The 24,048-nt window shown below is 40.0% G+C and overlaps 1 protein-coding gene across 5 annotated transcripts in view; it reads right to left on the bottom strand.

Moving 5' to 3' along the window:
- LOC117884840 (sodium channel protein type 2 subunit alpha) overlaps window positions 1–24,048 on the bottom strand; it is a 127,614-nt gene that overhangs the window by 10,285 nt on the left and 93,281 nt on the right. For 3 of the 5 annotated variants that reach the window (XM_034785698.1, XM_034785700.1, XM_034785697.1), the window contains exons 20-22: window positions 23,238–23,411; window positions 16,067–16,189; window positions 1,778–2,059 (exon numbers count right to left, since the gene is read on the bottom strand). In XM_034785698.1, the coding sequence (XP_034641589.1) occupies window positions 1,778–2,059; window positions 16,067–16,189; window positions 23,238–23,411 (579 nt within the window). The remainder of the gene's footprint in view (window positions 1–1,777; window positions 2,060–16,066; window positions 16,190–23,237; window positions 23,412–24,048) is intronic. The other 2 variants (XM_034785702.1, XM_034785701.1) reach the window with 1 other exon arrangement.

Here is a 24,048-nt window from a genome sequence, read left to right as displayed (position 1 = left end):
CCGGAGTGCGCAGCCCCCCCCCCCCCCCCCCCCGGAGTACTGCTTTACTGTGTTATATCCGAATTCGTGTTATATCAGGTCACGTTATATCAGGGTAGAGGTGTATGTGCACAGAGTGTGTTTACAGTCATGTGTATGCAGCTGTGACACAAAGAATAACCAGGGATATAGTCAGTATAATAAATATGCACACATACATATATATAGCTAGATATAGATAGCTATTTAAGTGTAAAAGACACTCAGCCTTAACTGTGAAATCAAGAGCAGTGCTTACATCATATAAACCATAATCCCCCTCCCCCCACAAAATGCATTTTTATTTCTGATAGTGTGTAGTTAGATGAGAATTTTTAATAGATATATTATCTCTAGAGTAAAAGATTAGGTATTGCATTTAACTGACCGCATATTTTATTATATTATAATTATACTGAATACATCCATAGTTATACTTTGTGTCACAGCTGTATATACATGATTGTAAAACACACTCTGCACATCACTAGTTCTGGTGCTCAAACATACTATGCACTCAACAGTAGCAATGGTTACTCCACATGACTCCTGCATAGCTCAGGGCCCATTTACCTCTTCTGCAGCAACCCCACCATACATCCTCCTTGCAGTGAAAGAGAAAGCATGTTGAAGCATGGATAGTGTGTGTGTTAAGCCCAGAGACCAATTGCTCCACATGCTGGACACTTAAATAGGTTACTCATTTGAGTGCATGGGAATGACTTCACCTCTAGATCAGGAGTAACTAATTCATCCTACGATGGCTACAGATGGGTTGCTACCAGTAATTACAAGAGGTAAATATAGATAAAGTAACTTATAATATATGGTGAATTATGTCCCCCAAACTTGCACCATAAGGGAGAAGTACTAGTCATGGCAATATGAGCCTAAAGTAAGAAAACATTCCAGATTTGAATTGATAGATTCTCAGGGCTTTTAGAATTGTCAAGCAGAAATAAAGCAGACGAAGAGGTGATAAACATGTTTGCATGAAATGGTGTGATTCCGGGGAAATGAGTAAGGATTACTATTTATAAGTTTACAGAATGTATTTTTAAACTTGTTTTTTAAAGCAAGGGTACAAGTATAAGAAAAAACAAATGACATCCTCAAAAGTTAAAGTGGTGGTGCTTCAGAGTCCAAGCCACACCCAGTGCTCCTCATTGAACCTTGGAAACACCACCTCCTCTCACGTGTCCCATCAAGTTCTGGTCATGCAAACTAGGCAACCAATCAGCTCTCCTATTTCTTGTCATGTATTGAAGCCTCCCATCCTTCCTCAAAGGGACCCCGCACCACTGCCACTCAGTTCCACTACTCCTTTCCAGAACATCTCAGTACCCTTCAGTTTTGCTTTATATTCTATTTTTGGATGTGTGATTTTAGCCATATACTTTCAATAGCATATACACTTGCCAAACTTGCTCTCCATAATACAGGGAGCCAACATAGCCAGTTGAACTGGCAAGCTGGAAGTGAGTCCCAGGTATGTAAAGGGAGAGACAATGAGTATTGTGAGTGTCCATTTCTGCTTGCTCGAGATCTCTTCCACAGCCAGATATGTAAGTCTGTATGTATCTGTCTTTTTAAAAATTGTGCTCAGCATTCTTACCATATGTAAGGATTTTCATGGCACAGTAGTAAACAAAGTATTTTTTTTAAGTGTAGGACAGGGTAACTTAGTGACAAAAACATTGAGAAATTACTCTTTACTACAAGTAAACAATACGAAACATATTAAAGAGTGGTCACTTACTACTTGAAGCAGAGAAAGATAGCCAAGTCCTACATTATCAAAGTTTACTTTAACGTTTTTCCATCTGGCAGTTTCATTGTTGTTTATGAGGTCCTCACATTGACTATAATTGTTGATTTGGCTGATATCAAATCTCTCATCATTTGTGGTATTAACACAGTAGTAGAATTTGCCAGCAAACAGATTTACTCCCATGATGCTGAAGATTAGCCAGAATATAAGACAAACAAGAAGCACATTCATAATGGATGGAATTGCTCCTAAGAGGGCATTCACAACGACCTAGCATATAAATAAAAGGAAAATAGTGGAAACTGTGTGAGAATATGTATAGCAATACAATAATTAGATACATTATCAATTTTAATCAATCTTTCTTAAAAGGTAATACAGTATTTTAAATCTGTTTGCACTCTGCTTTTCAATTGGTGAAAATAACCCATACAATTAATTTAACAACCAAAAGATGAACAAACTTCACCTAGGTAGAAAGCAAAAAAGGTATAAAATAAATAAAAATCTGATAGTGGTAGGATGTTGCCTTATAATTTGAATACTCTAATAAAAGAAAAAAGAGATACATGTTAAACTCAGACATAAAGGAAAATCTATAAAAATGTAGCAAATCATAGGTTTAAAGAAGGAATGATGACATGAAGAACTAATTGCTGAAAAGGACTTGGCAAAAAATAGAAAAAAAACAGGATGATTTAATTCTTTAAGTTTGTTTAATTTATGTAACCCTAAAATTTGTGCACACATTTCTTGTCTTATTTATTCACACATTATTCTTCTAAAGACCAGTAGCAACCTTTACATTAAAAAGAGCAAAATCAAAGTGTGTATTATGTGTTTAGTTGGATAAGCAGTCAATTTCAAAATTCAGTCTAAACAACATTGTCACTGAGTGTAATTAACAGGAAATTAGGAGAAGTCAGAATATTAATATGAACATATTAAGGAAGTATGGTGGTAATTAATACAAATGGAAAAGCAGGTACGTACTCAAACAAAAATACTCAGAAACAGTTAAGACTTAGAGGAAGATACTTATATTATTCCCACTTGACTTCAGAGGGAACAGAATCAGGCCCAAATGTAGCAAAATGTAAGAATGGGTTATTGTTAGCCAAAGTATTTAAGGGCTTTTGCAAATATGCCAGTGTAAAAAAAAAAAAACAAACAGTAGGGAGAAAGTAGGTCCATTAAAAAGGGTTTACTTAATGTTTAGATTAATAATGATTGAAAAGGGTTAAGATAATTAACACTTTGTAAAAAATCTGTCTGTAAACCAGAATAATAAAGAAAAGAAACAAACAATTAGGGTCCAATCCAACTGCTACAGAAGTCAGTGGAAAGATTGCCATTGACTACAATGGCAGCTGGATCAGACTGCTAGAAAATAAGAGAGATTTTGTAAAATACCTAAAGAAACAAGATCAGCTAAGAGAATATTTGATAAATGTGAACATATGCAAATTAGTCAGTCCATATGATCTGGATCCTAGGACAAATTACTGCTCTGTAAGTCTAACTAATGTCTGTCCCTAGTGAAATAATATGACGAAAGAATAAGTAACAATGTATCAACTGGGTGGATGATGTCTAGTGGGTACTACAGCAATTGTTATTAGGTATGATCTTATATTAAACCTTCGTTAATAATCCTGAAGAGAATACTAATCATGCTAACAAAGTTGATATTAAATTGAGAGCAGATGCACATGCTAGTGAGGACAAAGAAGTAACATGAAGAGACCTAGAAATATTTTTAAAATGGGCCAAAAATAGCAAAATGATATTTAATTTGAGAAATGCAAGGTAATGTATTTTTGGGGAAAATAATATAAAACTCAGATATTTGATGTGGTGGAGAAATATGAAAAGCATTAATGCTGAAAGTACTAGGAATGACTGTGGGCAGCAAATTAGACGTGCGTTAGCACTATGATATTAAAACAATAGTGTCCCAAAAGAAATGGAGGAAGTCTCTTTGCCTGGTACACTTAAAAGTTTATTGGACAAAACACTAGAAAATGGAAAAGGGGAAAGACAGTGAAGTAGTCAGAAGTTTTTGAGCAGGGATATAATGGGCCCATTAAAATGAAAGGCTCATTGTCCAGGTTAAAAAAGATATAATGGAAACAATTTTGCATTGGCAGTGAAATGGACTTGATGATGGGATAGGTCTTTTCCACCTCAAACTTTTAGAATTCTATTTATTAAGTAGGACTAACAACATCAAAGCGCAAATCAAATTGAAATACACAGAGATTATAGTATAGGGGGTAACCGTGTGAGTCTGTATCCACAAAAACAATGAGGAGTCCGGTGGCACCTTAGAGACTAACAGATTTATTTGGGCATAAGCTTCCATGAAAGCTTATGCCTAAATAAATCTGTAAGTCTTTAAGGTGTCACCAGACTTCTCATTGTTTTTGCAGAGATTATAGGTGAACAGATCTAAAAAAAATTATTTCAGCATCTTTCCTCAAAGCACTTTACAAAGACCAATAGTTAGCCTCACAATATCCTGAGATAAATATTATTTACAGATGACGATACTGAGGCACAGATGTTAAGTTACTTGTTCAAGGCTTACATAAAAATTCTGTGGCACACCCAGAACTAGAACCTACATCTAAAAATGTCCAGGGTTGTGTCTTCCCATTCCTCTCTGGCATATAACACAAATGTATTATTAGCTGAAGTTTGGCAGCTTGGATCAAGATGGTGTGTTGCATCAAGAGATGACTCACATATATTAAAGATGAGGCAGCTGTAATTTGCTTCTTTTTCAGGAAATGTGTGCAGCTCATGGGTTCCTGATAAGCTGCCACTGCAGCCCTCAGTTGGGCAAAGTTTGGTACCCTTCTATGTGCTGTTGAGAGCCCATATGAGCATCAAAGGAGACTTCAGCACATGGGTGCTTTTTGAAGTAAAGGGGAAAATCACTATCTCAGAAAACATGTTGCTTTTTCTAATTCTGATAGCATATTACGGCTTTTGTAGCCACTTTCAGTTTTCTGGTGAAAAACTTGGATTTATCACTTACATGCAAAGATCAGGCTAGAAATAGTGTATAATATTTAATATGCAAGCCTTATTGATATTTCTTCTCCACAGGAGCTGTTTGTTTGTGCTAAATAACAACACTACAATGGAGGAAGGAAATACTGATGGTGTTACAGTTTGGATTACATGTAGCAGAAGCTCTGTTTGCATCCTAATAATTAAAACACTTTAGTAAATGGGGAAAGGTAATGAACTAGTTAGAGATTTTTGAGTGGGAATATGATGGGCCAATTCAAAGGAAAGGCTCATTGTCCAAGTTAAATGAAATATAAAGTAAAAGTCTCCATGCGTTTTCAGGCTTGATCCTATCATCTGTAATAAGAGTTCATACAGTCTTGATTAACTGTCATTTCCAGCAGGGATTCTGGTACTGGGGAAATGACATTTTTCAGTATGCGACTCAGGGCCCAATCTGTCTAGTTGGGTAAATCAAAAAAGCAATCTAATGAGTTCTGGGTCCTACTAGGACATTACATCTAAAGTCTTGAGAATTGTTCCTACAATTTCTAAAAGTTTTGCATCAGGGAAATGCTTACTGCAGTGGATGAAAGCCTTACATACATTATCTGATGAGGTACACATCTCCTTGCTATACATCTTTCTAATTCTGAAGTGTCATGTGATTTCGCTCCTCCAAGTCTCAAAATAGGTACCGTATTTTCCGGCGTATAAGACGACTGGGCGTATAAGACGACCCCCAACTTTTCCAGTTAAAATATAGAGTTTGGGATATACTCGCCGTATAAGACTACCCCTCTTCCAACGCACACCAAAAAAAAAATTAAAAAAACATCAGATTTGATTTCAATATGGTAATTTTAATTCAAATGCTTATGACATGCAGGTACTTAGCAGGAAAACTGTCACTTATAAACATAAGGCTGTTTGTCATCAAACATGTAAACATAAAACAGTGCAAGTGGATTAAACTTTTCCTAATTCACTCTAAAGCTGAAAGGAAGGATAAGACAATAAACCCATGGGAGCTGCCATGCTGTTTGTTTTCTAAGCTGTCAACCAAACTGGAACTGATGATGATAGGAGGAAGATAACAAACAAGAGAGAGAGAGCAAGTGCCGGGCAAGTCCCTGGCGAGTTAGCAACGCCCATCATAACTGCAAGCTACGGTATTTTTACAGGTTTTGCTGGCGTGACAGTTTCCCTTTAAAAGCTTTCAAAATCCTCCTGTTCGTCATCTGATATCATAAGTACATCAATGACATCTTGTGATACATTTGTAAGGCAGTCATCGTATGGATCGAATTCCGTATCAGATGGTGTGGTCTCAGCTTCGGCTTCCTCTTCATCTTGCCACAAGTAGTCGTCCTCCATACCATCTAATGAATTTGATATGCCACACTTCTTGAAAGACTTGATTACTGTTTCTGCATCAATATCATTCCAGGCTTTTAGGACAAACTTGCACAAAACATCCAACTGTGGAGCACGCATGTTTCCTCCTTTTGTGAATGACTTTTCGCCGCTAACCATCCATTCATTCCACTGTTCTTGAATGCGATCTTTAAATGGCTTGTTTAGGCACACATCCAGTGGCTGTACCAACGATGTCAATCCTGCAGGAATAACTGCCGCATCTGTGTTTAGTCTTGCAAGCATTTGCTTGGTGCTGGGAGTTAAATGAGCCCTGAACATATCCCACACCAGTAGACTACATTTTTGAATAAGTCCACCTGGTCGCCTGCTCCATACATTATCAAGCCATAGCTTTACCCCTTCTTCATCCATCCAGCCTTTTTCATTCACATGTACAAAACAACCAACAGGGAACTTGAATTTCGGCATTGTTTTTCTTTTAAAAATAATCATTGGTCTCAGTTTGGCGCCATCAGCTGTGCATCCTAGTACCACTGTAAAACTGGACTTCTCATGTCCTGTTGTTTTAATTAAAATTGTTTTTTCACCTTTTTGATGGACAGTTTTATTTCCAACCATATCAAAAGTCATTGGAGTTTCATCCATATTTCCAATACTACTTAATGCATAGCCAAGTTTAGTGTGCTGTTGTATTACGTATCGATGGAAACTATTTACTTTGCTATCAAGATCTGCAGGTAATTTTGGGGCAATTTTCATCTTTTGCCTCAGTACCATATTATGCCTTCCCATGAATCTAGTACACCAGGATACAGTGGCCTTAAATCTGTTGCTGTGATCTGGGTTAGATTTGGCCCACTGAAGTGCAAACAAATGTATTTTATTTCATGTCACTACATAACCGTTTTGGCGATGCTCATTCACCATGTCTGCTACATGTTTTTCGAGTTCTGGCCAATGTGGAGTGCCTCTTCTTAATGCACACTTACCCCTTGGCATATTCTTTAATGCTTTTTCATTTGCTTTCCAGTCCCGAACCATCTTTTCTGTTACTCCATATTGTCTTGCAGCAGCGCAGTTATTATGTTCCATGGCAAAGTTTACAACTTTAAGTTTGAAACTGGCTTCATATTTCTTTCTTCTTGCTGGTGGAGCCATGATGGGGTTTTGACTGTTGGACATTTGTATACTGTACTGTATGTACTGGTGCTATACTGTATGAACAGGTACAGATACTGGTGCTGTACTGTATGTGGTACCCAGTATACAATAACCAGCCAATCACGGCAAGCGATGTACCTTACCGGCGATTGGCTGGTTGTTGTATACAAAGCCTGCTTGGATTGGTCAGCTCTCCCTGCCTGCCCAGCCCTCCCTGTCTCCAAGACTATCAGAGCGGTAGTGCAAACACGCCTCTTTCACCCGTCTGGCCCGCCCTTGTATCCTATTACCTCCTTCTCTGCCTCTCAGATCTCGCACATGCGCGCCTGCGCCGCTTCACTGCAGTCCTCAGGAGCGAGATCTGAGAGGCAGAGAAGGAGGTACGGTAATAGGATACAAGGGCAGGCCAGACGGGTGAAAGAGGCGTGTTTTTCTGGGCACAGCGCCGCTCTCTTTTTTCCATACCCCGGGCGTCCCGGACGCCTGCAGCTTGCTCCGCCCTTCACTTACACCTTCCCGGTGAGGCGCCCCCTCACCTTGTCATCGGGCGGGGATGCGGCCGCGGCCGTTTTTGAGTTCCCCCCACCATATGCGGCGACCGCAGATTCTCCAGTCCGGCTTGGAAGTTTCAGCACCCGCCCTATAAGACGACACCCGGCGTATAAGACGACCCCCGACTTTTGAGAAGATTTTCCTGGGTTAAAAAGTAGTCTTATACGCCAGAAAATACAGTATTTTTAATTTCTCACATGTAGGACTGAATAACCTCCTGATTGTAGATTTTACATTCTAAAGAGATGCCCCAGCATGCACTGTGCTGGTGACATCAGTAATTCTTATTATTATTGGTGGACTATGACTTCTGCCTATGAGAGGAAGTAAGTCAATTTTTTCAATATTTAGTAGCTTTCTAGTTTTTTTTTTTTAACAATTTTACTTCATAGTTTACTGAGGCATAAAGTATAAATGCAGAAAAAAATAAAAATAATATAAACTATACATTTAACTTCCTTTTTCTTCTCCCCTCCCATAAGCAGACTGCACAGTCAAGTGCTGATCAGAGGATATTAATTGTGGACATGCAGTGGTGAATTGTCGAACTAGGAAATTGTCAATCACGGTCTTTGCATCTCTGCAGGAAACCTATACATTTGCTGAAATCCTTTCTAATCATGGCATTTGCTGCATTAACAAGGTAATACTAAGACTGAACCATTTATTTCTAAAAAAGTTTAATTTACATTTTAAAAGTGGTGTGTAGGAACTGGAAACTCATCAGACTTCCCATTGTAAGTCACTTAAGCTAAGTATTTTTCTCTTATCACATCCTAATTTCCCAGTAGTTTCCTTTAGGAGGCTTATTTGTTCCAGTTGTCTTTAAAGATAGGTTCTGAAATCCCATCCAAAGCAAAGAAGCCTAGACCAGGGAGGTGTTTGTCTGTTCCCACAATTGGCTTACTGTACATGGCAAAAGGAACACAAAATAGATCACAATTCTGAGGGAAAAAATGGTTTACAACAATGGACAGAACAAAAGTTCTACAAATGTTCTATCAAAAGCAAAATCTATCAGCTGTCAGGCTTGCATAAAACCTGAAACTCTGTTTAATCAATGCATGTCTGGATACAGTCAGCATTTGTTGTATAGAGTTAATGTTTTTTGCCCATTTGTCCGTATTTAACTTTACAACTGAAGTTCTTTTTTTTTAAAGCCACACTGCTACAATCCTTCACTGTATGAAAAGAGTCAACTCCAAATGTAATAATGTGACTTCAAAGCCTCAGATGGAAAATGAATAATGCAGCATTAATAAAATAATTATGTTCACTCCAGAAATTATCAATTGTAACTATAAATTGCTAAAATTACTTAGGTGGGTATACTTAATGATAGAGAGTGTATTTATTGATATATTAAGATTTCATATGTTGCAGATTGTTTTCTAGTATTGGTAATATTGTGCCTAATTTGATGTCGCACATAGATTATTATTATTAATATTATAGCCATTATTTATACTGATAGCAGTGATTTTTCATTTTTAGTCTCTATAAAATAAAGGGACTTTTGGTATGAGTCCATTTATAATAATTATTGTAATTTATGGGATATTACTTTGCCAAAATAAAAAATTATCTAAAACTAAAATACGAAAAGTTAAAAATTCAAAATGCTGTCTATATTAGTAACTGTGAAAACCTTTTCTTCTAACATAAATGTGTTATTTGTTTCTCACTGGAACGCACAATATGTAGATTACTACTGTAGTTTAAGGAAATTTGGCCTAAATTTTTTGATCTGTATAAAAGGGCAAAAATGAGAAATGACCTAGTTAGATGATTGATTTTACAACTAATTTAAAACAGTTTCTGGGGCCCAAATACAGTCCTTGAATGTCTGAGTAAAGAGAAAACCACTAGCTTGGGAATATTGTGCCTGTACAAGGCATAATATCTCCTGGGCTCTGGGGAGGAGGGTAAGTATGCTGGGCAATGGCATTTGCTTTGCCTTCATGGCTCCACACCTGCCAATCCTATATGTTTATTTTAGGGAGATACATGCTTATGACAGAACTAGTTAGCCTCACCACTAGCATGCATCTGCAGGTAAGTTAAAGGGGTCCTTGACCCTATCCTCTCTCTAGCACTAATTTGTTCATTGATATCAACAAGTTTACACTCATAACAATAAAAAGTACAAATTCTAAGAAAATCAAAGATTTCTAGTATGACATCTGGTAATTTAAAATCAAAATAGTATGGTTAAAAAAGAAGAAAAACATACTACAAAGCATAATTGGAAATTGCTAATGTAAACCATTAATATAAATCAGAATAACAAGAGACTGTCATTCACTAGTAGGGCATAGAGGATTATGTAAGGACTGTCCCCAGTCCCACACTGGATAGATGTGTGTCAGCCAGGGCCAGCTCCAGGCACCAGCTTCTCAAGCAGGTGCTTGGGGCGGCCACTCTGGAGAGGGGCGGCACGTCCAGGTATTCGGCGGCAATTCAGCGGATGGTCCCTCACTCTGCCTGGGAGTGAAGGACCTCCCACCGAATTGCCACCGCAGATCGCAATCGCGGCTTGTTTTTTTTTTGGCTGCTTGGGGCGGCCAAAACCCTGGAGCCGGCCCTGGTGTCAGCCACTCCTTCAGCCTTCCTACAATGTTCCAGTAGAGCTCTCTTCTTTGTTGGTGATATGGGTGGCAGGGCTTTTTCCTTGGTAGGGTGTGACAGTCTACACTATTAAGGTTACCACTTTTACAAAATTTTGCTATATGTTTGTTACTGAAACATATTGTGACTCTGGAGAATGCCCACAGACTAGCTCTTTAGAAATAACAAAAGAACTATAAACAAAGGACTGGCATGTCTTTCCTGGAGACACCTCAAACTGCAGGTATACAGAAGGTGCAAGCGAAAATTTGCAACTCATGTGAAGGACTGAGTGCAGAGCACTTTGTTAAGTCATAAGGCCTTTTCCAGTAAAGTCAGGATATAAAAAGGGGGAACAAACCTCTTTCCTCCCACATCTCTACTGAAACAAGATTGCTTGAAGGACTTGGAACTGGAGAAGATTGGTCCAGGCTGGGAAGGGACCCCAGCCTGTGTACTAAGAACTGTGAACTGTCTGCAACATCCAGATGGGTGAGAAAAATGTGCTTCTAATTTAGCCTTGGTAAAATTTAGAAACAGCTTGCAGTTTTTATCTTTTATTTCTTTTTGTAACCAATTCTGATCTACTATTCCTACACTACTTAGAATCATGTATACTCTATCTTTCTGTAGTTAATAAACTTATTCTGATGTTTTATCTAGATCAGTGTGTCTTTCGCTGAAGGGCTTGGGGAATCTACTCAGGTTAATAAGGGCTGGTGCATATTCATTTTCTTTGATAAAACAACAGACTTTATAAGCTTGTATTTCTCAGTAAGTAGCTTGCATTTCTGGGGTGCAAGGGATATGTGGGGGTGCCCTATATATAATTCAAGAGTGGCTGGGCATAGCACTCTGGTATATGTCTGGGGGTGAGGGGTGACTTGTATGCTAGAGGCTGGGGTGAGTGGGCAGATTGGCAGCTCACACAGCAAAGCACGGCATAGTATAAACCAGACTGGAGAATTAAGGGGCACAGCAATTCTACAGTCCAGATTGTACTCTGGGGGATGTCACGGAGGGGTACTCAGACATATGGAAATCAACAATTCAGCAATAATGTTGAAATAATTTAGTATCTGAAATCAGTGATCGGAGACCTTTAGGCCTCATTGAGGAATAGCTCCCATTGATTTTAGTGGGCATTTTGGCTGTAAAAATAAGGGGGTAAAGGATTTGGTCAAGTTATAGATATTCTGAAATACTTTCTAACATTTTAAGTGATATTTTAAAAAATAAACATATTCTTAACCAAATCTTTTAAGATCTCATGACCAATGACATTTTTACTTAAAAATAGGACTGTGCCATTTCTTAATTATAATAATTCCACGCATCAGGGAGAATAGTTATGAAGATATAAAGGATCTATTATGTGGGGAAGCCATTTGGCCTCAGGCATTGTATCTCATTACACGCAAGGTGTCTGTATCTCTCGCTCTCACAGCTGCATGTCCAGTCGTGTGTTTTCCTTTCATAATTGCTGCATTTCCACAGATGACCTACTTTTTCCTTTTTCAGTGTGAGTCCTGAAGTTATAGCTATAACTCAAATTATGATTTTTTGACAAAGTACAAAACATAAAACAAAGCATCAAGGAAAACATTTGGCTAGATACATCCTGGCTTCCATTTGTGTAAAAATTGGTGGACAGATTCCTGGCAGTAAAAAGCTCTCCTGGGAAAACAAACCGTCAGCGCAGAAAGAGGTCATTGACTAAACAAAAAAGAAGACAACGGAGGGCCAACACCAACCAGCAACGAATGATGACGGTCATGAAGTAGGAATAGCCAATTCATGATTCAGCACAACCCTTAAGTGTACTGAATCTGCCTGATGCCCTATCTGTAAATTAAAGTTTCTTCTTTCCAGCAGGAACACTGACAGAAAGTGTTAGTGGAAACACAACATGCTCTCCTTCAAGATGAATCCCTTCTGTGACTCAATGGGCCTTGCTGGTCCACACTGTATCAGGGATGTGTGGTAAATCAGGCTATAAAGAATAACTCGGCAGATTTTTAAAATGTGTAAAGAGGAATTTCCTGCACATGTATAAATAACACTATATTAATGCTCACTGTATTATTTACTTATCAGTAAATAATATTATATTGTAATATTGCTACTTCATAGATTCACAGATTTTAAGGCTAGAAGGGACCATTATGATCATATAGTTTGAATTTCCTCATAACATAAGCCACAGAACCTCACTCAGTAATTTCTGCATCAATCCCATAATTTGAATTTGATCTATATGAGACATTCAGTCTTGATTTAAAGACTTGAAGTGACGAAGAATCCATCACGTCCATAGATAATTTAAGCTAGTTGTTAATTACCTCACTCTTAATTGCACCTTGTTTCTAGTCTGAATTTGTCTAGGTTCAGCCACTGGATCTCATTATGCTATTTTTCTATCATCAGAAATCTCTCCCCCACGTAGATACTGGTAGACAGTGATCAGGTCTGTAGACTGTATTCAGATAATCTTAATCTAGAAAGAATTTACAACAGTGTAGATAACATGGGGTTCAGAGTCAGATTCAATCCTTCATGAAAAGCAGTGCTTTCCCCCCTTTCTATTCTTTACTCCTCCACTGTACCTCCTTACTGCACATATAAAACATTTTATTATTTAACACTCATAAGTATTTTACTGATTATCATTTTAGTGGAAATGTCGAGGACATGTGCTTTCCCAGTGTGGTTAGACATAATCAAATTTATAGATGGAAAAGATCTGTTAGGTTTGAGGTAAACAGCATAAGGTCCTTGCGGCTCCTCAGTTCCAGCATGTTTCTGGAGGTGAAGAGGAATACATTTATATCAAAAGTAGGTGTACGTTTTAGCCAGTCTGAGCAGAGTCAAGTGTTTCAAAACAGTTGGCTGGGAAAGTTTGTGGAAGGTTTGCTCTACAAAACAAACCTCTTCCTGCAACAACTGCTTGAAGTCACAACACAAGATACAATATTTTCAGATATTTAAAATATTATATATTGGGTGAGTGCAAACTTTTTCACAGACAACTCTCAGGGTGAACTTTTAAATGTTCTGACTTGTCAACTGCGATGCTGGGAGATCAGGTGCCTGCTCATGCCTAGGCCTCACTGAACACTGTCAGATGCATAGCTGAAAACCAGCTTGGCTCACCTGTGTGTTAACATTGTTAAAATATATATTAAATTTATAAGAATGCATTTACTGTTTGGACTTTATGAAATGCTTGTGAGCTGCTGCATGAATTAATCTCACTTATAATATCCATGTTATAACCCATGTTATAAGATAATTAAGTGTTTGTTTTTTAACTGTAAAAGTGTTTGCTATGAAACTGGACATCCCCATAGTCAAGAGAGAAGCATTACCAAGTGTGAAATACTAGTTTTCCACAAGACATGTCATCTCCTGCCCAACAAAAGACGGCCGATAGACATGAGACGAACCACTGTGGAACATCAGTGGACAAAAGACTTTGTTGATTGCTCCACGCACACACAAAAAGGGGATGTGCACAAACCCTCAACCCATCACAATTTGAATTCTGAGGAAAAGGAATAAAAATCTGTGACCATTATCCTGCTTGAAATTTGGAGACGGCAAAGTTTCTAAGCATAAGGGATCCCCAAGATGCTTAGCATGGTTTAGCCCTAAAGGACATATAGAAATTGCACATCACAGCAGCTTCTATTACTTTTTGAAATCTAAAACTGCAACACATTTGTGTGCGTATGTTTACCTGCTTTAACCCTGTAAATAACTCTCATTTCTTTTTCCTACTTAATAACTCTTTAGTTAGTTCATTATAGGATTGGCTATAAGCATTGTCTGTGGTGTGAGATCTATGGTACAATTGATCTGGAGTAAGTGACTGGTCCTTTGGGACTGGGAGTAACCTGAATATTATTGTCATTTTTGGTGGAAGGGACCATTTATCACAAAGGCAGGCTTACCTGGGGGGCAAGATAGACTGGAGTGCCCAAAGGTACAAGGTTGTTATAATGCTTGAAGAGTTCACACCTGATACTTGGTTGGTCAAATCTAATTACAGAAACACAACCAGTTTGTAATAGTCAGCCCTGAGATTGGCATGCACGATCATGAGCCACTCCAGGCAGCCTGACATCAACAAATACCCTAGAAAAATTGATGTCACAGAGCTGTGCTGAAGAAATTAGGAAGCTTCACAATTAGTTTGGTTCAAAGACCGTCAAAGATATTAAATTGTTTTGTAGATTGATTTTCAGATGAATCTACAGAGGATGAGTCCAATGTCGATAAATGCAAAGTAATTGCCATTGGCAAACATGATCCCAACTATACATACAAAATGATGGGGTCTAATTTAGCTGTTGCCACTCAAGAAAGAGATCTTGGAGTCATTGTGGATAGTTCTCAGAAAACATACACTCGATGTGCAGTGTCCGTCAAAAAAGCTAACAGAATATTAGGCACTATTAGGAAAGGGATAACTAACAAGACAGAAAATATAATGCCTCTATATTAATCCCTGGTACACCCACACCTTGAATACTATGTGCAGTTTTGGTCACCCCATTTCAAAAAGATATATTAGAATTGGAAAAAGTGCAGAGAAGGGCAACAGAAATGATTAGAAATATCGAACAGCTTCTGCATGAGGAGTGATTAAAAAGACTGGCACTTTTCAGCTTGGAAAAGAGACAACTAAGAAGGGATATGATAGAGATCTATAAAATATTGACTGGTATGGAGAAAGTGAATAAGGAACTGTTATTTACTCCTTTATATAACACAAGAACCAGGGGTCACCGAATGAAATTAGTAGGCAGCAGATTTAAAACAAACAAAGGAAGTATTTATTTACACAACGCACAGTCAACCTGTGGAATGGGGGATGTTGTGCAGGCCAAAACTATAACAAGATTAAAAAAAGAACTAGATAAGTTCATGGAGGATATGCCCATCAATGGCTATTAACCAGAATGCCCAGGGATGCAAACCCATGCTCTGAGTGCACCTAGCCTCTGTTTGCCAGAAGCTCGGAGTGGACGGATGGATCACCCAACGATTGTTTGTCCGTTCATTCCCTCTGAAGCATTTGGCATTGGCCACTGTCAGAAGACAGGATACTGGGTTAGATGAGCCATTGGTCTGATCCAGAATGGCCGTTCTTATGTTCTTAGGACTAATTTACGTAATGAAAACAGAAAGATCCAAACTTCTAACAAAAACACATTACAACACATGAAGAGGAAATCATATGGGATCAATTTAACTTTAACTTAGTACTATAGTTTTAGGAATTCACAATACATCCATGCAGTTGATAAGTCCTAGAGCCCAACAGGAAAATTCCAAATCAGGTGGGAGGTAAAATAACCTACATGAGCATACTAACGTGTGAGATAACATATGAATTTACATAAGCAACTGAAGTCTTTTGCTTATCTGTTAGTGATAAATATGCAAGAGATAAGATAATAGTGCGACATTTCTGCATGGATTTGTGATTCCTTATTCTGCATGCATGGTTTCTTTTTAGGCATGCAATATTTCATGTTCTTTCATTTGTCTTACCCTCATCCCTTCAAATCGTGACAAGGCTCTTAGAGGTCTCAAAGCTCTTAATGTCCTAAGGGATTTAATCGCACCAAGTTCTGAGTAGCCCAAGGCATTAGCTGTTAAGCTAACCAAAGAGACCTACATAAAAATAGAAAAGCAATAATGCTCATTCATCTTGTATATCCTCCTATACATACGCAAGGAATGGTGTGTACCATGAACTTCCCAAGAAGAATGAAGGTTGGATCTCTTTCTCCAGGAATCATTCTATAACCTAGGAGAGATCTTTTAAGTCAGCCAAAGTAGAACAAAAGTGTGTTACATGACACCTGTCATTGAAATCCTGTTGGCATAAGGATATAAATGCTTTATAAGTTCACACATAATAGTCAATATTCAGTGGAAATGAAGTCATACACATAAAAAGAACTTCCAAAAATTTATCTGAATTTGAACTGCCAGTTTAGGATAAGACTTTTCAGAAAGTCCACAGATCTTGACAGTAATCCGAATACTCTGAAGGATCAAATACAGATATGGTGTAAACAGTCACAACAGAAAAGGATTAATTTGGCCCACAGTCAATAGTAACTTTCTAGTGTCCAAAGTGTCTCACTCAAGAGCCATAGCTAGCAGAGCTGTTCAGAATTTTTGGCATTGTGGAAGACTGATAAATGAGAAATTTCTTATCTGATAATTTTCTGTTAGCAACTTCTCTCTGAATTCATTACAAATGGCCTAACTTCTCCCCCAACCCCCCGCCCAATTGTGGAATTCGGAAATGGTCCAATGTAGCTGCTGGAGGCTACAGAACAAAGTTCTGTCCTTCAGCTCTGGTCACCAGAAGAGTTCTTCCACAGACAAAGAAACACTCCAGTAACCAATTATTAGCATTAAGACAACTTGATATGACATATTAAATTGACCCTAAGATAATATATGTCTAAGACTCCTTTTAGAGAACAATTTCAATTTATATTCTGGTCATTTACCAGTCTACCAAGGTGGGTTGAATTCAGGGATGTGGAAGCAGAGAAAGAACTGACAGGAAGGGGATGCAATGCATGACAGTTCTTTCTCTGCTTCCACAGGGACAAATGGCTAACTGAAAGAAATTCATCAGGTAAAACATTTCTCATTCCGTTACACGGCTTCTCTCTTCATTCATTACTAATGGAAAGTAGTAAGCAATGAATCCCAGAAGTAGGAAGGGAAAGAACTATTATAGTAGAACAACAGGCAGGAATGGATGTCCCCCCCATATAAAGCAAGAGCTTTATAAACTAAGGAGCTATGTGGGAACCAACCAAATAGCACCCTCATACGAAACAATGCCTGTGTGAAGGAATGGAAAATTACTTTGCAAACCTTCCTCAGATGAGGTTCATATACTTCCTTGCCCCCCCCCTGAGATTTCTGTGAATAGTTTCTCAGATGCCTAGCCTGCCAACTAGTGCCAGATACTTACATCTTGCCTGTAGCAACCTTGAAGCCCTAAGGACTTGGCATTTCAGATAGAAGGAGATTAACAGGATACAATTGGCGTATGTATTCCATATGCTTCAGATGTATCTTTAGCGATCTAGCTTGAGAGCCCATTCATGCCACAACCTTCCAAGGATTAGGAAAACATGATGGGAGAACTATTTCTCAGGAATTGTGGAAAGAGGAACTTATCTTGAACAGAAAGGTTTGTGGACCTACAAGAATAACATTTTCCTTATAACAAAAGCAGTGTGGTTCTTGCATGGATATGGGAACCAATTCCAAAACTTGACTTTTGGAGGTAATGGCGCCTAGAAAGGCAAGCCGCAGGCTTGCGTAATTTGTCTTTGTGATAAACTTGGCACCTGATACTTATATGGAGAATCCAATGTACCTGCCTACAAATGCCGCTATGTCTGGTACCCACATTTCTAAGGTGCTTGGCTGTAGGACTCGAACCAAACCTCCTTGGAGAAATACTGGTGTAGATGAGATCCCCAAATCTTTGCGATTATTATAATATTTATATTATCTATAGATCTGGACCCTATTGTGCTTGGCACACACAAACAAAAAGCCAGGCCAGGTCTCAAAGAGCTCTCTGCTTCCCCTGACATCAGAAATGTGAATTTGACCAGATTAATGAATAAAACATCCTGGCTGAGTCCTATCTGGATATCAAATTGTCTCAGAGGTTAATGTAGAATCCATGCTGAACTACATCTCTCTTCTGATGCTGGGGCTGGTAACTGTAGGTATTCAGAGTCTGAGTGAAGTCCCTGCTTCGAGAGGTCTTGCAAGTACAATGTATCTATCAAATACAACGTGCCTTCTGGGCTAGTGGAGGTTTAGGAGGAGGACCACAACTCTCCCTTTTCCTCTTTTCTGTATCCTTTTACATGAACTGTCTTGAAAGGCAGCAGATTCTTTTCTACCCAGGACATTATTTCCATTGCCACAGAGAAGCTTTGACCCCTGGTTACTCTCTGATTTTGTAAGTGATATAAACACGCGTGACTCGATCATAAGCCGATCTGTCATGGGAGGTAAGAGGAGATTTACTCTGCAAGTACGACAGTTGCCCACTATGTGGTTTCTTGCACCTTCTACTGATGTAGTTGGTACTGGTCACTGTCACAGACTGAACTTGGTGGACCATAGTTCTGATCCCATAGAGTCATGTGTGGGTTTTTTCTTCTTTTTTTGAAGACACTCAACAGAGGTGTTGAAGTTAGCCAGAAGCATGAGTACTATAAAATATTGGAAAATTCTCCATATTGAGTATGCTAAGTTCTAGAGTGAAAGTTGGCTTGGCTTTCAGCATTTTGTTTGCCCTTTTCTGCCAACAAAGGGACATTGAAATGCAGTCTGAGGATGACACCTAATTTTGCACTGTTTCAAGTGCACGATCCTATGTCCTCAGAAGGAATTTCAGCAGGTACATTTTGAGAAACCCACTCAAGGGATGAAGCTGATGCATGACACCAATAATCCTAGCCATTGGAGATAACTGATCCCTCAAGAAATGATTGATGCAATGTAGTTTTAGATCTTTGCTAATCTTCACCATTATGGTAAAATTATGGTCATACCCATGATCTCTTTTGATATCTGGGTGAGCAATTCTCTGCACTAGGATCAAAAACTCTTTTTGGTTTTCAAGAACTGGTGACTATGAATCCTTTCAAGCAGCTGTCTGTTTTTCTGTTCATACTGATTAGCATGTTGTCTATGCATGGTTATAGCTGCATATTGTGCAACCTGTACCTTGCTGTGAGAACTACCAGCCACTGAGAACTCTCGGTGCACAGGGTGAATCATAAGGATGAGTCTTGGACAGAAATTGTGAGGTCTCATACACAAATGCTCTTTTTGTCTTTGTTATGATGAGGATTTTGTTGATTTGGAGGAAAGTTTATCAATGTTTCCTGGGAGGCTTCTGCTCCAGATTTTTCCCTCTGCCAGGGCAATAGTCCCTTCAAGGATACCCTGGGAGTTGCTATGCTGGCTCTGACAGTGAGGGTTGAGGCTTCTTTGCAATCTCAGCTACTACTTTCCCTAATGTTTAGCCAGATAGCTCCTTGCTACCAGTTTGAATGGCTATTCATGGTTATAACATGACTGTCTTGTAGCTACCAAGTCAGAATCTATTGTCACAAATCACATCAAGGGTTTCACCAAGACAGAACCAGAAATGTCTCGTTCCAAGCGAGTATCATAGTTCTAGACAATGAGCCACTTGTTTGTCACAAAGTAGGTTTTCTTTACTAAATACAATAAAAATAAAAAGACTTTGGTCTGAATGGCTTTAGCTGAGGCTTTGAAATTGCTGTGCAGTGTGTCATCATTCATATGGTCTATAGCAGAGGTCAGTAAACTATGGCCCGCGGACCACATCCAGCCTGCGGGACCATCCTGCCCGGCCCCTGAGCGCCTGGCTGGGGAGGCTAGCCCCCGGCCCTTCCCCTACTGTCACCCCACCCCTGCAGCCTCAGTGCTCCGCACTGTCAGCACTCTGGCCCGCCGCTTCTGCCGGGCAACAGGGCTGCGAGCTCCTGCTGCTCTGAGCAGCCTGGTAAGGGGGTGGGGCGGGGGTTGGATAGGGGTCGGGGCAGTCAGGGGACAGGGAGCAGGGGGGTTGGATAGGCATGAGAGTTCTGGGGGGGGGCTGGTCGGGGGAGGGGGGGGGGGGGATAGGGGTCAGGACAGTCAGGGGACAGGGAGCAGGGGGTGGTGGATAGGGGCTGGGGTCCCGGGGGAGCGGTCAGGGGACAAGGAGCGGGGGGGGGGACTGGATGGGTCAGGGGTTTTGAGGGGGCCAGTCAGGGATGGGAAGTGGGAGGGGGAGGATAGGGGGTGGGGGCCAGGCTGTTTGGGGAGGCACAGCCTTCCCTACCTGGCCCTCCATACAGTTTTGCAATGCTGATGTGGCCCTCAGGCCAAAAAGTTTGCCCACCCTTTGTCTATGGGGTCTTTTAGAAGGCAGTCCCTTCCAAAGGTGTGACTATATCTTTCATTGGTGGAGCTACTGCCGTACCAACCTTAAGCTCCCCAAATTTATGAAATGTCTTTGTTTTTATATAAACATTTTAGTTTAACCTTTGTTTAATTAGATATCCTCATCTGAATCTTATGATGCCTTCAAAGGAGACATTGACAGGAAAACATGTATCTAATAAAAGGGAAGTTATTTTATTAATATTGAGTTCCTTGCAAACCATTGACTGACACCGTCTCCTCAAAAAGTCCTGTAGGATTTTTTTGTTGATGCACCTGTGGTATTTCTTCCTCTGGCTGATTACAGGGGAAGGTAGTACACTATTCACCCTGGCATAGGGGCCACACAACAGAGGGTGGCTACTGGTTACAAATCTCAATTGTGAAAGTAGCTTGCTAGATATCCCGGAAGCAAGAAAGGCTGCCAGCTTGTTCCCAAAGGCTGGCTAGCACCCAAGTACTGTAGAAGCAACCTGCTACCAGTTGAGGCTTTACACTGTAAATCAGGATCTCTTTGAATGTGGAAAAGGATTTCTCCCTTACCCTACTGTGACCCCATAAAGGGGCAGCTTTGTGAGGAGTAGAATCTTCATATGTCTGGAACAAGTGCTCCTAAGGCTTAAATGTGGAGCCAGTCTGTGGAAAAAGGGAGGGATGGAGAGAAAGAGACCCGTTCCTGCCTTTCAGAGTCTGAGCCTCTTTCCTTGGCAGAGCAGGATTTATAGCTGATGATCAGAAGGCACAATTCCCATTCTGCTGCTGCCTGAAATCTGAGCCCCTTTCCCTGGCAGAAGGCCCTTGGGTTGAAAGCCAGACAGCCACATCTTCCATTAGGCTGCAGTCTGAACACAAGGACCAGGCTTCTCCACATGCCCGGATATGCTGCAGGGTGTGGGGTGAGCATGACAGAACACTGTGAAAAAGAAACTGTGTAGGAGAAAAGCCCCAGCAAACAATCCCTCAGGGGAAGAGGCAAAAGAGAAGGGGTTTAACCCCTGATTTTCACCCCCTTCGTTCATTAACAACACTAATCGCTGCCTTGCAAAGGACATACTTCCTTTTGCCTTTTTGGGACCCGGAGTCTCGGATGTTTGTAGGACTTACCGCTGAGTATAAAGAGAATCCCACAATTCATAGTAGGAGGAAGGGAAACTGTATAGGCGCCCTGATTCTTTCCCCAGGGATCTGAGGCTCCACTTCAGTATCTTGGGGAAAGTGGGGAAGGTGCCTCTGGATTCTTTCAGGGTTTTTTTCCTCCTCCAGTTCAGGTCTGTTCCAGGACTTACCCTCTGAGTGGGCTGGATAGCTTCCTCCCTATCCTTAGACACTTTCCGCAAAAGCTCAGAAATACCTGACTGAACTTTTCTGTATTGGAGCCGCAACTCCCCAGGGAAGGGTGGGGATGTGACATGCAGGACCAACTCTGAGCCCCATACCCTGGCAGTGCAAGAAGGCACTGGCTGGCTAGGAACAGGCAGGGCATAATTCACCCTCTCTAGAGTCTGTAAGTGCTGTCTCACATAAGGAGCACCACTTAGATTTAAGCCAGGTGTTTGCAGGACAGCTCTGCCATGACTAAGTTGGTGCAGAGGAGTTCATCAGGGAGGCACTGCAGTGTCAGATCCACCAATGTTGTTATTTACAAGATCTGGGGGTCGAGGAAAAGGAGGAAGAAGATTCTAAGTTGCAACTGCACCAAAAAAAAAAAGTAAAATAAAGGGTTTAAAACAAAATGGTCGGGAGAAACTGAACTGCCAACTTTTTCCACTGTTAGAGGCAGAAAATCTGGTAAGCTGAGATGAAGGGCAGAGCAGAAGTCTCCAGCAACACTGGACTACCTTTGAATTCCATGGGTGGCAGGATTAGCCCATTAGTAATGAATGAGGAGATAAGCTGTGCAACAGAATCAATATTTAAATAAATGGTATTCTATTATTGTTTAACAGTGCAATTAAAACTGTGATTAATCACAATTATTTTTTAATGTCATGATTAATCACAATTAATTTTTTTAATCGTTTGACAGCCGAGTTGTGATACCTAGGACACATATGGGTCCTATATAGTACCTGTGCCTGGGAAATTCTGCCGCAAACCCCTAAGAGACTTTTCTGGCCCTGGTATGCTGCTGCAGGAAAAAGTGGGGGACTGTTTTACTTTGAGATTATACTGATTAAGGAGTAGAGAATTTATCACAACTGTGATTAGAGTATTAAAAAAAGCCCCAAAAGAACCACATTAACAAATATTAAAAATCCATATACTATAAAAATCAAGAGGTTGAATGACATTCTTTCCATACTGCAAATAAATGAAAAAGGAAGAAAAAAAGTACAAATGTACATTAATAACATAATAAAATGTCCAAAGAATATCAGCAAAATGTTCAAAGCTACTGTTAACTTTCCGTAAAATTTGCCTTCAAAATTGGAACTACTGGGGCCATGTTGTGCTGAAAGTTTTTAAACAGAGCTCCCCACTGGAATAAATGGAGAGTTTGGCTTAAAAATCTATGACACAAGATAAGTGAGACATAATATTGTGAATTCATAGATTCATAGATTCTAGGACTGGAAGGGACCTCGAGAGGTCATCGAGTCCAGTCCCCTGCCCGCATGGCAGGACCAAATACTGTCTAGACCAATTACTATCTATCTATCTACATGATAGACTTGTAACACAGTATATAAAAGAGAATACATACATCAACGATCAGGAAGTCCAGCCAGCACCAGGCATTAGTGAAATAGGTTTGAAAACCATAAGCAACCCATTTTAGAAGCATTTCCAAAATGAAGATGTAAGTGAAGACCTTATCAGCATATTCCAGCATGGTCTTGATAGTCTTGCGCTGTTCAATGTATATATCTTCAAAAGCCTGTGAACAAAATATTTGTATATGAAGTGCTCATATGACTTAACGGTTTGCCATGTAAGTCAAAGGAACTGAGGAAAATATCCAGTATGCTTTTTTTTGTAAGGTGATATGCAGATAACAGACCATAGTTTCCCCCACATCACACATACTTTCTCTTCCCAGTTCAAACAGGAGGCACCATTTCTCCTTCACTTTCTGTAACACATTCCTTCCTTTCATGCCTATTATTAGAGCCCTGCAAATCCACGGACCATTTCTCCGGATTGCGGCTTGGATGGGGATACAAATTTTGTACCCGCACAGAGCTCTGCAGCATACGCTCTTCTAAATGGAGCAGCTGTCACCCAGCCCTCAGGCTCCAGCTCGGCTCTCTGAATTATGCAGCAGCGGGCTGTAATATGTGGCTATAGTTCACTGGGCATTCTGGGAGTTGTAGTCCCCAACTTGCTCTGGCAGAGAAGGTAAACTACAACCCCCCAAAGGGGGTGCGACCATATGCTCCTACAGCGAGCCAAGTGCTGCGTGCATTAGAGCTGTTGTGGCTGTATAAGGGAGTCTGAGCCCCCCTCTGGAGAGCGGTGCTGCACATGAGGTCCCAGGATTGTAGCTTTCCTGGCTGGAGCAGGAAAAGAGGTAT

The sequence above is a fragment of the Trachemys scripta genome, chromosome 11 (assembly GCF_013100865.1).
Source record: "Trachemys scripta elegans isolate TJP31775 chromosome 11, CAS_Tse_1.0, whole genome shotgun sequence".
Classification (NCBI taxonomy): Eukaryota; Metazoa; Chordata; order Testudines; family Emydidae; genus Trachemys; species Trachemys scripta.
Note: the sequence above shows the minus strand (reverse complement) of the source record. Positions and strands in the feature narration are given on the sequence as shown.